The sequence below is a fragment of the Electrophorus electricus genome, chromosome 18, assembly GCF_041902795.1.
Source record: "Electrophorus electricus isolate QZ-2024a chromosome 18, ASM4190279v1, whole genome shotgun sequence".
Taxonomy (NCBI): Eukaryota; Metazoa; Chordata; class Actinopteri; order Gymnotiformes; family Gymnotidae; genus Electrophorus; species Electrophorus electricus.
In genome coordinates, this window is record NC_137514.1 from 12,072,501 (window position 1) to 12,087,858 (window position 15,358).

General features: G+C 40.2%; 1 protein-coding gene and 1 long non-coding RNA gene across 3 annotated transcripts; one reads left to right on the top strand and one right to left on the bottom strand.

Moving 5' to 3' along the window:
* The first annotated feature begins 582 nt into the window (after window positions 1–582).
* LOC118242605 (uncharacterized) lies at window positions 583–12,996 on the top strand. Of its 2 annotated transcripts, none has more exons than XR_004776933.2 (4): window positions 583–701; window positions 859–1,068; window positions 2,048–2,283; window positions 10,229–12,996. It is a non-coding gene; the product is annotated as an uncharacterized LOC118242605 (long non-coding RNA). The 2 variants fall into 2 exon arrangements; XR_004776932.2 differs by lacking the exon at window positions 10,229–12,996 and adding an exon at window positions 2,961–3,868.
* cxcl18b (chemokine (C-X-C motif) ligand 18b) lies at window positions 3,741–5,743 on the bottom strand. Its single transcript, XM_027008394.3, has 4 exons — window positions 5,583–5,743; window positions 5,100–5,220; window positions 4,818–4,913; window positions 3,741–4,208 (listed from the first exon to the last, which is right to left on the bottom strand). Exons 1-4 carry the CDS (start codon window positions 5,647–5,649, stop codon window positions 4,133–4,135), a joined length of 360 nt encoding a protein of 119 aa, XP_026864195.2. The 5' UTR covers window positions 5,650–5,743; the 3' UTR covers window positions 3,741–4,132.
* Window positions 12,997–15,358: the final 2,362 nt, after the last annotated feature.

Consider the following 15,358-nt stretch of genomic DNA (forward strand, 5'->3'; position numbering starts at 1 on the left):
TGTTGTGTAGGGTGCAGTGCGGCACATGGCAGTGTTACTTGCTGGTAGATCAAGCGTGGGGTGAGGAAATGTCTCTGTGTGTTACTGCACACGCTCAGTGTCAGAGTCCTTGGAAAGCTGAGTGCAGTCAGAGTTGTTTTAAATTATGCTGCTCCACTACCTCACCCATGCATAATCCTAGTGAGTAGTGCATGTAAGCGCAACTAAACTTTTCTTTGTGTGTGTGTGTGTGTGTGTGTGTGTGTGTGTGTGTGTTTGTGTTCATGTGTGTGCGTGTGTGCATATGTGTGCGCACGTGCATGTGTGTATGTGAGTGTGTGCGCACTTGTGTTTACACCCATTGGCACACCTTCACAACAGTCCAAGACTGCTATGCATTTACAAAAAAAAAAAAAAAAACACCCGAAAATAAGTAACTACACCCTGACAAATTATAGCCTTGTACCCTTCACGTCACATTCACACAAACTGGCCTTCCTGGAACAGCCATGCATTAGCCAATCAGTTCACTCTAAAGAGGGTCCCCCTTTCTGTGTCAGGATAATGATGCAATGTACTAGCAACATGCTGTAGCCCCCAGCCATGAGATAAGGAACATCAGGGTGGACGTTTTTACCCAGACGGGGTCCACCGTGGCTCGTCAGAAGACGACTCTGTCAATGCTGCATTCACAGGATGTGTAAAGAACTTCCTGTGACCAGGTACTGGAAAGTTAAACGTCACTTTCAAATATAAACTAGGAGCAATGATGAAGTTAACAACAGTAACTTCTTGCTCATGCTCTCTCTCTCTCTCTCTCTCTCTCTCTCTCTCTCTCTCTCTCTCTCTCTCTCTCTCTCTCTCTGGCCCATGGAGCAGACGCGCTGCAGCTGAAGATCTTTCCCATTCTTTATTTATCGCGTCAAGGTGGTCAGATGGTCGGGTCATCTGAATCATCTGAATCTCCCTGTAACTAGACACTGACAAGAGGAACGCTTCTGTGAGAGGCGAAACCAAGCAAGCTGTCATAACGGATTATTTGCTGCACCAAAAGGCCTCCCCTTACTGAAGTTGCTGGGGGCCTCCATGGTAGTGCATTGTGACATTTGTTTTTCTCACTCTTTCTCTTTTATTTATTTATTTTTTTTGTACGTTGGGGGGGCCCAGATATCAGTTGCTTTAATTGAAGTCTCATATTTTTTATTATCCGCAGCATGTAGAATGCATGAAAGCGTCCCTGTGCCGCACCACACAGCATGAATATCGCACGCCGACGGACACTCTGGGCCCATTTATGATTCCTTTCTTTTGTATGACATCCGCATCAAAAAGCTGCTCCGGCAGTGTAAATAAAAGATTGTGATGCAAACGTAGGGAAAAGTTTTTTCGGCACATCTGACGAGCAGTGTAAGGTTTGTTGGACAGCATGGTACGGATGGGGACAATAGTAATCAACAATACTGGAATGTGTGAGGGAAAGAGAGAAAGACAAAGATTTCAAAGCAAAGAGAATGATACATATCAAGAATTTAAAATGCCATAAATTAATAAATGTTTATGTGAAAGTGCCTATTGCATCATTAGTAGTTATAAGAGGACATTATATAAAACCACCAATGTTGTGGATTATGATAGTCTGAATATGAACTCAATACGTCGTTTCTTAATCACGCTTTTTCAGAAGATTACCATTAAACTGTTCAGAAGGAAAATGGGAAAAAATGGAAATAGCCTTTAAAATTAGAGTGGCAATTTCCGGCTGTACAGAATGTTTTAACAGCACTGCATTCTGAGTGTAAGTGTCACATTGATGGGATTACTCCATTTTGATTTGCATGCTACAATAAGGGCATCGTTTGCTGTCAAGAGCTCCTTCCATTACAATGTAGGGGTTTGGCAGGGAGCAGGTGAATTTCCACAGGCCTGGACGATATCCCTGTCCCTACGTGCTTTTTATTATAACCCCGAGCTTTAACACCTTTTTAAAAATGTGGATTGTCAGTCAATCTCTACCCTGCTGTGTGCCGTCACCATGCTCCACCATCCGTCCTTTGGCTTGTGTCCATAGGACCACCGCTGACTGGATGTTACTCTGGACATTTTCGACACGGTCATGTCATCATGCACTGCGGTCCGAGGAAAGGCAATGCAGCTGGAGGCTTTTCCGTGTGCGTAGGTGCTGCGTGAAGAAGGGTCTGCCAGCCATATATTTCCCGCCATATTCTGGTCCTGTGCTCAGAATTGGGCCACTGATGCCGTATTGGAAGATGGCTAGCGCCAACTGTGAATGAAAACACCTAGAAGGTAAAGGTCCTAATAAAACAAGTGGTGTGTGTACACTGTACAGCTGCATGCAGCATTAGTCTAAAGTCTTGTTTGCAGGGATATGCCAGGGTATCATAATTGGCTCTAAGTATTGATTGGAATGTTGCATGTTGCATTTTAAAAGAGGTATTACAGTGTTTGTAAAAATATAGCAGTTTGCCTGCTGTTTTCCTGCTGAGATTTATTTCATGTAATTGAATGGTATAGTTTTCCTTTACAGCACAATGGTGACGTTTCTCTTTGCTGACAGACAACGCAGAGAGACAAAGGGGAGAGTGAGAGAATGGAATAATTTAATCCCTATTCATTTTTTATTTTTGCAATCAAAGCAACAATCTGTTCTAGCTTTGTGTGAGATATATATATATAGCTTCTCTTGAGAATTGGGCCGCCGAACCCAAGCAATTATTATTTCAAGTTTGAGATGGCACTTGCTTGATGTCGTAGTATGTCCGAAAGAGGAGGATGAACGCAAGAATATATATATAGAGAGAGAGGGGGGGGGGGTAAAGAGAGAGAGAGAGAGAAAGAGAGAGAGAGAGGGGGTAAAGAGAGAGAGAGTGAGAGAACGAGCACATGAACACAAAGTGCCAGCCAGCTATATGGACTGACAGAGTGTGGAAATTTATTGTGGATCTATTCTCCCCCACACCCAGAGAAAGGCCTTGATTTCCCTGGAGAACACTGGGATGAACACACAACCGCGCACACACAGAGAGTCACTGCAGGCAACTTCATCTCTGCATACAAGACATGGTCGACATTCAGCATCAAACCACTCTGTCTTTCGCGATCAGTCCTCAGTGTAGCAAATCGAGTCTGACTGACTGAACTTTTGGAGGCGGTAGCCGTTCATGCTTCACGTGGCATGGTTCTGTGCCAATTTATGTCGGATAGACAATTCACTGTACCCCTCTTGTTTTACACAGACTTGAGGGAAAAGGCTACTCGTTAGATACTGTTTTCGCTGCAGAACATGTGTTGTAGAGGTAAATGTCATGTTATGGAGAAGGTGACTGGGGTCAAGTGCTCCAAAGCAGCCAGTAGATGGGTCTCTTTCCCAAACAAACCCCCACCCCCTGCCACCAATTCCAGTACCTGGGACAACATTACTTAGACTGTTGGAGCTCAACTTTCTATTTCTAAAACTTTCTACATTCTAAAACAATTGCTGAACTTGATGATTTACTGATTACTTGAGGTGCATGTTTTTGAGCAGCGAAGTCTTCATAATACTGTACTGGGCACTTCTGACGCAAAGCACATGCAACCAACAAAAACTTATGTTGAGTTCTGGAAGATTTGGTTGCGTTTTGCTCTCTCCCTCTCTTTCTCTCTAAATTATAATTTTGTGGGGTTTTGTACTTACAATTTCTTATTTTATATGTTTTGCTTTCCACTGACCATTTTAAATGAATCTGACACATGAAATCTGGTTTGTATTTGGTAAAATATAAAAATTTATTAAAAGTAGTGTATTCATCAAAATAAATAAAGTGTTTGTTTAAATACTGGCTTTAAGAACATAAGGTGCCCTTCTTGTATAAGATGAGACATTCAGAAGTGCTCTGATACAGCTTCACTGTAGGGACACTGAACAGCCATGAATCTTTCTGGACAGTATCTGTTTTCTGACAGTTTCTGGAAGCTTCCCCTCCCAGGATCTGTCCTGCCATGGCCTGTAGGAGGTGGGACCAGAAGCCAAGACAACAGCTTTCCCATTGGCTCTTGTTGGGGCACATGACACAGAAATTCCCACCCATGACATTCCTGAAATTTCCAGTCTTCTTTTCCCTCCAACCCAGAGTTATATACATGTAGGCTGCTTTCACTTTCTTTCAGTGCATTTGGAAAATCCACACTCGGAAAGCTTGACAGTTTCTTTGCTGCCATCTTTATTTTTCCTGTCAGAAGAATAAGATGTCAGATTAATAGCAACTCTTCCATCTCAGCAAACTGTCCACATCTCTAGAGGTATCGCCAGATAATGTGGTACTGCCAAGGTAATGCCACTAATGATGGCTGAAAATGACCAATGTCATGCAGTGAATTTACAAAGACATTTTTCATTACTTTATTTCACATAAGGGTGAAATAAGGGTGAAATAAAATAAGATTTTCACTTAATATTACAATGCTCTGCTAGAATAGATGGCACCTTTAATGTTTCAACTAGTGTTTCTCATAATACCCCTAGATATTCTGTGCACTGCACATTTTGACAGCAGCTGATAAATTGGATCACGTGTGCTAAAATGACAAACACATAAATGCACTTAGTTTCATTTCAGACCTAACCCATTATTAGTGGGTTTTGGATGGATTGTGTTATATTTGCACTAGAAATTATACCTGCAGGAGCAAGGTTGGTTGGATTACTGATCTACTATGTCAGTTGTTAAGTGTCTTCAGACACCCAGTGAAGAGCTGCCATAACTGCATTGAGGCTAACCCACAATTAGTGCAGTGCTGAGACCTGAACTGAGATGTTAAGTTCTGTATTACGTTCGTACCTGTTCCAGCATATCTTAAGCAACTTGGCCTGTTTAGTTTTAGTGTCCAGGCAGCGTTGAATGTTCTCTTCCGTCTCTGCCTTCTTCAATGTCAATCTTTAAACCAGAAGGAAAAAAAAAACATATTAATAATGCAATTTCAGTAGGTTTAAATTAATATGAGCCATGTATAACAGTGTTATATCTTTAACTATAACCTTATAATTCTACACAAGGGAAGGCAACGTAAGTTGGCATATCGCATTATCCGCCTGAAGCTATTAAAAGGCGGAGGACTCTCACATGAGCTCGATGGCGTTGCAGTGGCTCTTAGGTTTAGTGACGGAGAACTCCTTGATGTCGTTCCAGGAGTAAAACCTAGCTGTAGTGATCGGACACAAGCATCTGTCGGAGACCGTTTGTGCTGCGGATCAAAAATGTAAATCAACAGATATTAAATGCACGCTTAGAGGAAGAAGACCGCGCTGAATCGATACAGCTGAAACACGTTTTTTAAGTTATTGCCATGCAATTATACTTGTTCGTTGGCGTCTAAAGATATTTTTTTGTTATACAGAAACTAATACTAAACAAAAGTAAGTTCCCGACTGTACTTTAAAATCGTATGCATTTAGTAATTAGCATCGTATTCAGTCTTCAGTCATTAATCCATTAATCCATTAATCGGTTCAGAGATACGTCACTGATTAAACTAATACAAATTCATGATAAGCAAGGACATTTAATTAAAAGCTAAATGTCCCAAGTGCGTCGTTGCGACCTTACCATTCTGGAGCTGGAGGCAAGTGACCATAACAAGGGACAGACAAAGAGCTCTGGACGCAAAACCCATGATTTCGAAGAGAAATAGAGAAATAGACGAACGGAAAGAACAAGAAGTAAGAGTGACTCTCCCGAAAACAGTTTTAGGCAAAGTGCGATTTGAGGAGAAAGGGGACGTTCTCTCTGTTATATATTACAGTGACACTCCCACATCACTTACTGGAAAGCAGATGATATTATTTTGTGGAACTTCCCAACGGCCTTCAAGAGACATTCCCATGGAGAAGGGAGAATGAGAGTGAAAGAAATATAAAATATTTGAGAGAATGATTCATCGATCTTATCCCTAAATATTTGACTGAATCGGTTAAACTGAGCAAAACGCGGTTTTGCTATGACGGAATATTTATGTAGGTTTCAAGTATTGGTAGAATATTCCTGCATACTATTCTGCAGAATAACGCATACTTCGGTTAACTTATTTTCGTCATTAAAGCAAGTCAGGGCAACTATGACAAGTGTTAACGGAAATGACTGACTGCCTCATACAATGTTTTAAATTAACCTGTTGTTGGTTTTTCTGTCAGATTTAAGCCAGATTTTTACTTACTCAGTGTATACTATGTACACCGTGTTTTAGAGAGAGAGAGAGAGAGAGAGAGAGAGAGAGAGAGAGAGAGAGAGAGAGAGGTGGCAAAACATTTCTAAAGAAGCAGGACATTTTGGAAAAGGATCCTTTATCAGTGGCGCAAGCAGTGCTTCCAATATGTGCCAAACACACACACACACACACACACACACACACACACACACACACACAAACAACGTGTTCCCCTTGTTAGTTAAACCTGCTCTATAGCTATGTCATACCAGTGAGGGTAGTGGTAGCTCAGTGGTTGACTACTAATAAGAAGGTTGCCAGTCCAAGCCCCATCACAGCCAGGTTGCTACTGTTGGGCTCCTGAGCAAGACCCTTATCCCTCAATTGCTCAAATTGTCTTCTGTCAGAATTGTAAGTTGCTCTGGATAAATACTCAGATATTACTGATCATTTTTATCAAAACTCTCATTCAAAAAAGAGGCCAAATATTGTGAATATGTCATGAGAACAAGACAAGTGACCATCATTCAGTGATTTTACAGAAAAAGTGTCTGACAAAGAAGAGTATTGTAGCCTAGAGGCACAACAACAGAGCAGTGTGCCCAATAAAGTCATTACTCAGTGTATAGCTGTGAAAATAATTGCCTGCAAAGTAATATATTTACTTAAGACTAAACTTTTTTCTGGTGTCAGCTTTGACCATTACGAGACTGTCCAGACAACTGGTAAACGTCTCCTAGCAATATTCTTTCAGGCAACAGGTTTTCAATGTTGAAAAGTAGACCTCAGTAAATGTACTCTATCCTCAAATATATTACTGATCTACAATAGTGGATTCAGATAGCTATGGTCACATTTAGGGACAATGTCTGCTTCTAGCTAAGATAAGTGCTGCTTCTGTGCAAAATTAATTCTAGTACACATTTTTGACAAAATTGACAATACATTAGTAAAAGTTTTTTTGTGTGAAAGTAAGCTAGTATACTATATACAATATATATCGTATATACTATACTATCTTAAAAGGGGGAGAGTGAAAGAATGGAGTAATTTAATGCCTATTCTTTTTTTTCTTGTTTTTTGCAATCAAGCAACGATCTGTTCTAGCCTTGTGTGAGATATATATATATATATATATATATATATATATATATATATATATATATATATATATATATATATATATATATATACACACACACTAGCTTACATTATTGGTTACTGGTTCTTTTTGTTATGGAAGACCACACTTCACAGAGGTTAAGCATCTCTTTTGCTAAGGCTATAGTTCATAATATGTAACATGTTAGATTCAGTTTGTCACAACTTGCTCCTCAAGGTGTTCTTACACTGCTGTCATTCTAATACCCCATCCCCACCAACGCGCTGCTGAATGTATATTTTAGACATTTTTAAAGCCTCTAGAGGGGTTATCGAGTGCCACTTTGTAGTCCCTGAATGCTCAGCCTACACTGGCCTTATGTGTGATGAGATCTGTCAAAGGTGTCAGACACCTACACTATCACTGTCAAAGAGTGCCAATGTTTTTATTGTTATTCCAAAGAAAGCACAACATGTCCTTTTTTAAGCCCTGTCTCATTTGAGTAAAATAATTTCTCATGCTTTTGCAAGACTACAGAACTTTAAACAGAATTAAAGTTTTTAATTTAGTGTGTTCTTGTGATGTAATAGCCTGCAGCTGTAAAATATTAAATTATTTAATGAAGAATATGGATGTTCTTGGGTGTCTCAGTCCAGGAGTAACTGTGCCAAAGGGAGGTGGTTTTATGATAGTGTATGATCCTCAACAATACTGCATATGATGTAAACAGAGTGACACCTGATCTATCTGTCAGACGAGTTTCAGAGACAGTAAGTTCAAATGACCTGAATAACCTGTATCCTATTCGGGAGGTTAGAAGATCTAACACAAACGGCCACACTTACCAGGGGCTATCAAAAAGAGTCTCTTTTTGTGTGCCATTTTAAAATGGGAAAATACGTTTTAATTAATTATTTGTTATTGTCATCTGATTATTATAGTTTAACTAATTAAGAAATTAAATATAAGATGAAAATCAGACACGCCAGTGTTTCCTCTTAACATAGTTTTGCTGTTTTCATGAGGAACAGCATAAGTTCAATTAAAGCTTCACTTATTAGGCAATCATGTGTTTTTGTCAGGAAGCCATATTCTAGAAAAAAAAAAAAAAGTATGCCTGTGTTCAATCCAATAACCTAAAAACAAACTAAATATTAAACAGTTTATTCATTACGAATGCTGCATAAATGTGCAGAGGCTGTACAACACCTCTCACCATGCATAATTTGTGTCCTTTATCCTCCAAAGCTATATCAGTACTCAGCTTCTAACTTGTAGGTGTTGAACCACTCTTAACCAAGCAGTGAAACATGAAGCACAACATGTTAAAACTCCGCTTTGCCCTGTCTTAGCCACACTGATTGGTGAGTGTCTCTCATGTGCTGTGAATGGCCTAACAGTCCAGTATCAGGTCACCAGTCCTCATGTGGTCTGAAACTGGTCAGTGATGACCAGGGTAGGGGGTGGTTGCCAGGTTAGACATGGCATAGCAGCACCATGCAGTCCTAGTGGGAAGGAGTGCAGCACATTTTGGTGTGTTCCCTGCTCAGATGTATCTTTCTAGCCCTGAGAACTCCAAGAGCAGAGCTGTATGAGTCTGTCCTTCAGTCAATGTAACTATACACCTATAACACGGGTATATTCATGGGCAGGTTTTTCTCTTTTTTAAACCTTTAATGACCGATATTGAGCCGAAATTCAAATGGATTGTAATATATGATGATGTATTTGGATTATACATTTGTTTTTAAGTGCTATGTTTTGTTTTTTGGGGGGGTTTTGGGGGATTTTTTGCCACTTAATCAGTTGTATCAAGCAGGTGCTCCTGCTTGATTGAAATTAAATCTTGCAGTCAGACTAGCCCTTTGTTTCCCACCCCTGCATGTTATATATGAATCATGCATTATGAAGGGTGGTGATTATTATTCTTGTTTTTTGTTTTTTTTTAAAGCATCTCAATGAGTCACTTGATTATGGAAATGATATTGTAACAGCTATATCTGTTGAATGTAGTGATACAACTCTCATTAAAGACCATGAGAAAATATCACGCCACACCTTCCTATCCCTTCTATTATACAAGTGCCAGTACTTGCCTAAGGCAGGAATGTTTGTGTAATCTTATGCTACTTCACGCATCACATGCAATAGCATTCTCACGGGGCCTTTATAATAGCTTATTTTTTATTTATGTTTTGAAACGTGATCATGAAAATTCCATGGAACCCCTCTAAACTTCCATGGGTTTTTGGGGGGGAATTTCATGGCAGTAGAGTGTGTGCTTCATGTAAATTCCATGGTCTTTATGTGTCTTCCATAGCTAATGAAAGCGATTTGCCCATGAGGCATTCCTAGTTCCCATGCATTCCAAAGGGAATTCAACTGGGTTTTCCCATAAATGTTATACAGCAACACCACAAGTATTAACTGAAATGTACACCTGAGGCATGTGATTAGTACTGAGTCATGAGTCATTTTCTTGTTGAATCTATTTATATTGTGTTTATTGTGTTTAGTTATGAATATGGTTCTACTGCCATGGGAATATTTATGCAGGATTTCAATAATTGAGTCCACTCAGTCCAGCTGAGATGATAGAATAACACTGCAAGGATGCAACCTTTGGGTTTATCTCTATCTATATGTATATATAGAACAATGCAAGTTACCCTCATATGTCAATTAACATATGACTACAGAAGAATTTGGTGATTAAGTGCTCTATAGCTATAAAGCAGGTGTACCTAATGAAGTCATCACTAGGTGTATATTGTGATCTGAAGATCACTGCCTGTAAATGTCACGGTAGACCGGTACCAAAAAGGGGGAGACACGCCCCCGCAGGACCAGGACCCTGTCACTTGCTTTCCTCGATCACAATCACCTGTCTTCTGACAGGAGACACCTGCACCTTATTGACCTGCACGTGTATTTATACACCCACAGGTTCAAAAGGACGAGGCTGCACATTAGTAGCCAAATGACACGAGCCTACTGGAGAGAAGCTCCGCTCCGACCCATCCACTAGACTTGGTGATGCAACGTAGAAAAAGTATGAACAATAAAGAACATGAAAATGGAACTTCACCTCTCGCTTCCTCTCTGCTGCCTCAGTCACAATAAAGTAATATGTACACTACGTATAATCCCAGGCCTAGCCCACACATCGGGAGTACCAGAGGAAGTCGGGCCTGTCCGAGAAGACTGGATCTGTTGCTGCCACTCCATAGTATTTGGACTAAGAGGAATATACATTTTTACAATAATCAATATCCATTGAATACATATATAATATTCTGACTTGATTTTGATAAGCTACTTAGTGCAAGTTAGTTGGAAGTTGGATATGCAGTTGAAGCTGTTTTATGTACAGTTATATAGTGATGAACACATACATGTATATGTATAAACTATTAACATTAGTATATAAGTCTAAACTATTAACATTGATATTAAAATTACCATTTTGTACTTTATTGTGTTTTTGTGTTTCTCCTTGTAAAGGTAGAGATAGTACATTTGCTGCTGCAGGAACAGAAAGACAGCATTGCCAAGTTCACTGAAATATCCAGGTACAAAGAATTTGCTACCTCAGTGGCAATATTTATATGGTAGCCTATGTGAGAGTATCAGCATAGATGTAACTGTCAGTTTGTATTAGAGCCTTCTAATAATTTATTTTTTAAATTTGTGTATTAAGGGGGACAATGTTAAAAGTAATTCCTGTACTTAATACATAATGAGCTGTTTTACCTTTTTACTTGTCACTGTGCACTGCAAACTGATGTGGAGGGAGATAGAATTCCAGAGCAGAACACAGTTACAGAAGAACAAGACAGGGAAAGAGCGAAACACCTTTATATTATGTTTGCTCTGCCTCAGCCCAAAGACTTATTTTTCTCCAAAAATCCCAAATTGCCTATTCCTAAAGTGTTCAATTCAAAAGTTGGCACAAACAGAAAGTGGCTGACATACAGCTGAAAAAAAGCATGAAACGTGTTCATCAGAGAACAGAGGAGAAGCAAGGCTCCTAGACCGCAGGAGCACATTTTTTTTCTAGTGGAAATCTGTACATCTGTAGACGTTTGTGTGACAAACAAATGCCAGCTCACAGGGAGGAGATCAAAAGGAAAAGGCAGATTTGATGTAATTAAGGTCATTAGTTATGGAGGAGCACCTTAGTTAGAGAGGGCATGGGGAATAGCGACTATAAGACATAAGCTTGGACCATGCCAATTTTTTAGATGATGTTGTTAAGAATTGCATCGAAAAAAGTAGGACACAGCACAAGAGAGAAAATAAAAGAAGAGGGCTGCTGGAAACTCTGCGTTCTGAAACAACACTGAACAAAGGGACTGGGGCGATCAGCATCTTCACACGAAAGCCTATTGCTGTTGAAGCAATGGAGGCTGGGACGTTCTCAGTTCAGATGGATGCGCCCCAAAATTTGTCACCCAAACACTAGCATGCCGTAGTGTCACACTGTGTCGCTGATGTTCTCCGTGAGAGACTGATCGTTGTCATTGACTCCGGATCACTGACGGATCAATGACACCGGATCACTGATAAATACTTTGTGGTAATCCTGAAGCAGGCTCTGTAAAAGGCTAACGTTGACTTCAAGCAATATGCTGGCCACTCAACACACGGAGCTGCAAACATGTAGAGGGGTGGGTGTACAAGGGCTTTTCTGGACTGCTAACAGAACTCACCTAACACAATCCATATGGCTTTTAGTGACACGCGCATTCCTTTTCCCCTTGCTAAATGCTATAGCATAATTCATTCGTGAGTTCTATAAGCACATGAAGTAATGGGAGGAAGTCAGTGGGGACAGGCAGACGGCTCGCTGAATTCCACACACAATGCCTGCGGGAGGAACTTCACTGACAGCATGACGTGTTATATCAGTTTTTGCAAAGGCATCTGCATGCCGATGAGAAACAGGAGCAATGCAGCACTGAAAAATCATGATTATCAGCTGAACTGAGATGTCGTCGGCAAAATGCCATATTCATGAGTAGGGATGGAATTCTCTACAAGGAGGTAAAGTACAGGCTGGATGAAAGGATTAAAACATCGAAGTAAAGCTATTCAAAACAAGCTGAATAGCCACATTGCTGATAACGACCCAACTTCAGCTTGAAAAAGCCTATTACCAAATACAAGATGAGAAAAAATCCTCCACCTATTGATCTATTGCAGATTTGAAAGTACCCCCAAGTCCAATGGTCACCTTCCCGAATCTATCGCTCTCACCTCTGCCACCAGATAATCTGTCTGTCAGGAGACAAAAAGGTGAGACAAGTCCCAGGTCTTGTCTTACCATCCACCCTAAAGCTGTGATCAACTAGCACCAATGATCATCAACATCTTCAACAAAACTTTGTGTTGTTTCTAAGTGCTTCAGGTCCACCACCATCACCACGTCTCCTAAAAACCAAACACCACAGGACTTACCTGTGTAGTTATGAAAGACTTCTAGCTGGTCCTAGCCCACTTACAACTAGATCTTTTGCTCTATCCACTGCTATTTGCATGACAGAGCAAATAGGGCTGTCAATGCTGCTGCCAACCTACACTTTATGCTACATGCTGTAGTTTGTGGACTACAGCTCAGCTTTTAACACTGTAATGGCAGAGCTCCTGCAGGTGAAACTATCCCAGCTTGTGGACTTCAGACTCAACCCCTCCCCCCTACTACCCTTCAATATGAGAGGCTTTGTGGTTTCCACTCCAGCTCCTGGGCACCACCACATCCAGAGACCTGAAGTGGGAGAGGAACACGGTGGGAGAGAAGGACCAAGACAGTAAACCAGAGGATGTTCTTTGTGCGGCAGCTGAAGAAATTCAATCTGCCACAGGCTCTGATGGTTTTACACAGCGATCATCGAGTGCATCCTTGACTCATTAGTAGCCATCTGGTTTGAATGCTCCACCTCACAGGAGCGAGGCAAACTCCAGCATGTACTCAGGACAGCAGAGTGAATCACTGGCTGCAGTCTGCCAGTGCTTCAGGACATTTACAACAGCCACTCTCTCTCTCAACAACACTTCCAGCCACTTCCATCTGGTAGAAGAACCAGAGCCATCAAGGCCAGCACAAAAAGACATGCAAACAGATTTTTCCCCAGAGCTGTAGCATCCATTAACTGCAGTGTATACTCTGCACTTTAAACAAAACCTCATATACCTCTCTTTCTGTAGCCTAACTCCCAGATAACACAGCACATATTTGCACAAATGTAAAATGTCCATATAACTCTACAATATACTGTAAGTAAAAGATGATTATATGTATTCTCAGATTCTGCTCATAAGCACACATTCCAATATTCAGTACATTTGGCTCTTTTGAACTTACTCTATTTTCTCTCTCCCTTAATATTTTACTCTCTTGAGTAAATAAATGTGTAAATCGTGTACTTGTCTGGTCTAGTATGTTACTTGCCATACATGTGTGCACACATCAAAACAAATTCCAGGCATATCCAATATTAAATAAAGTGTTTCTAATTCTGATTGATTTTTATCACTGAGAAAAATCATCTGAGAACCTACCTCACCCAAGAGAACCCTGAAATCCTGAAGATTTTGACCGACATAGATGACATAATAGGCAGGATAATAATAAATTACTGTACTGCCTGCTTAGATAGGACAGTCTCATTTTTTAGCAAAGCAATGTCTGGGACAGAGTGTTACCCTCATCTGCTGTGTTTATTGAGGTAAATCAACAAAGACCCTCTGCTCTTATCTCTGCAAAAGGTCATAGGTCATAAGCATGGTTTATGGTCCTAGGTAAATGTGGAGCATGTAACAACATTTTCAGAAGCAAAAAAAAATTCCAGGTCTGACGTATTTACATCTGGAAGCAGGTTACGGCTGCTGTATAGGGTTGAAATAGTTTATTCGAGCCATTCTGGAATTTAACAAAGGGCACTTTTTTTTCCTCTGAGTTTCCTCCCTGTCCTTTTTAGGAGTTGTTGATCACAGAATATTGGCAATAGGCCAGCTGGAATTTTAGCAGCCTGCTGAGCTTAGCCAAGAGAGCTGAAAGGACCATTGCATGGAACACTGGAGACTTTGGGGAAAACGAAACTTAACCATAGACTTTGTTTAAGCCTTCATCATTATTTACCAGTTAGTGGTGGCCAATATCTAATTACTTCCAAATGCGGGTTAAATGTTAACATTTTAGGTTGTGATGCTGCAAGTAAATTTGTAGTTAAGATGCATTTCGCAGAAGTGAGCAGGATTAATCATTTCAAAAGATGTGCAGCTTTAAAGTAGTTTTCCTCCAACAAGCAGTTAGGCAGCCTAAACTAATGCATTCTGCTGTTTGAGGGGACAGTATTTGAGGGGACAGTATCGCTGTTCATCTAGAATTATTAATCTGCTAAGCTTCAACAGCACATGTTTCCAGAGGTTATACGATAATTATTGCTTCGCATGCTGTAACTTCAAAGTGTCAAAATGTAGCCAGTCATGTAAATATAACCGGGCATTTGCCTCCCAGTGTTTTAGAAATTGTGTGTCTACTTCAAAGAAGCAGTAGAATTTGTAGAAGGACAATGGACATTGTTGCTGGTCCGAGTGCTTGGCTATATGGTTTCCCCTTGAGACAGCAGTGAATCTGAGCAGCTGTATCAGATCAGCAAGACAGTTCCAACACCAGTGTTTCATTAGGCTCTATTATGTAAATAATGAGGTCACAACTTGTAGAAGAAAGGTAAAAAAAAAACATCATGGGATCCCTGTCACAAAACTAGCCTCAAACAGTGGTTAATAAGGCCACTGCTTTGTGATCTAAATGAGGTGCCAGTGCACAGAGAGTATTCTGATTTTGAAATATAAACAGTGCAGATTATTCATGCATTACACAACAGCGAACAGTAAACAAGAACCACACAAATACTATGATGCCAGTGATATTCATATCACTAAAAGTATACTGGGTTTTAATAACAAGCCTATTTATTTGAAATATTATTTTGCACAAAAAAGTCATTATCACCCTTTCTGAGAATAAAATATACCAGAATAGGCTGACAGGGAGTGTGTGTGAATCTTTGC

Bases quoted from the DNA above. Each gene is read 5' to 3' on its own strand.
- cxcl18b (XM_027008394.3), bottom strand. From the start codon at position 5,649: ATGGGTTTTGCGTCCAGAGCTCTTTGTCTGTCCCTTGTTATGGTCACT. The intron at 5,221-5,582 runs GTAAGGTCGCAA...TTTGATCCGCAG, and splicing joins TTGCCTCCAGCTCCAGAATG to CACAAACGGTCTCCGACAGA. The intron at 4,914-5,099 runs GTGAGAGTCCTC...TCTGGTTTAAAG, and splicing joins TGCAACGCCATCGAGCTCAT to ATTGACATTGAAGAAGGCAG.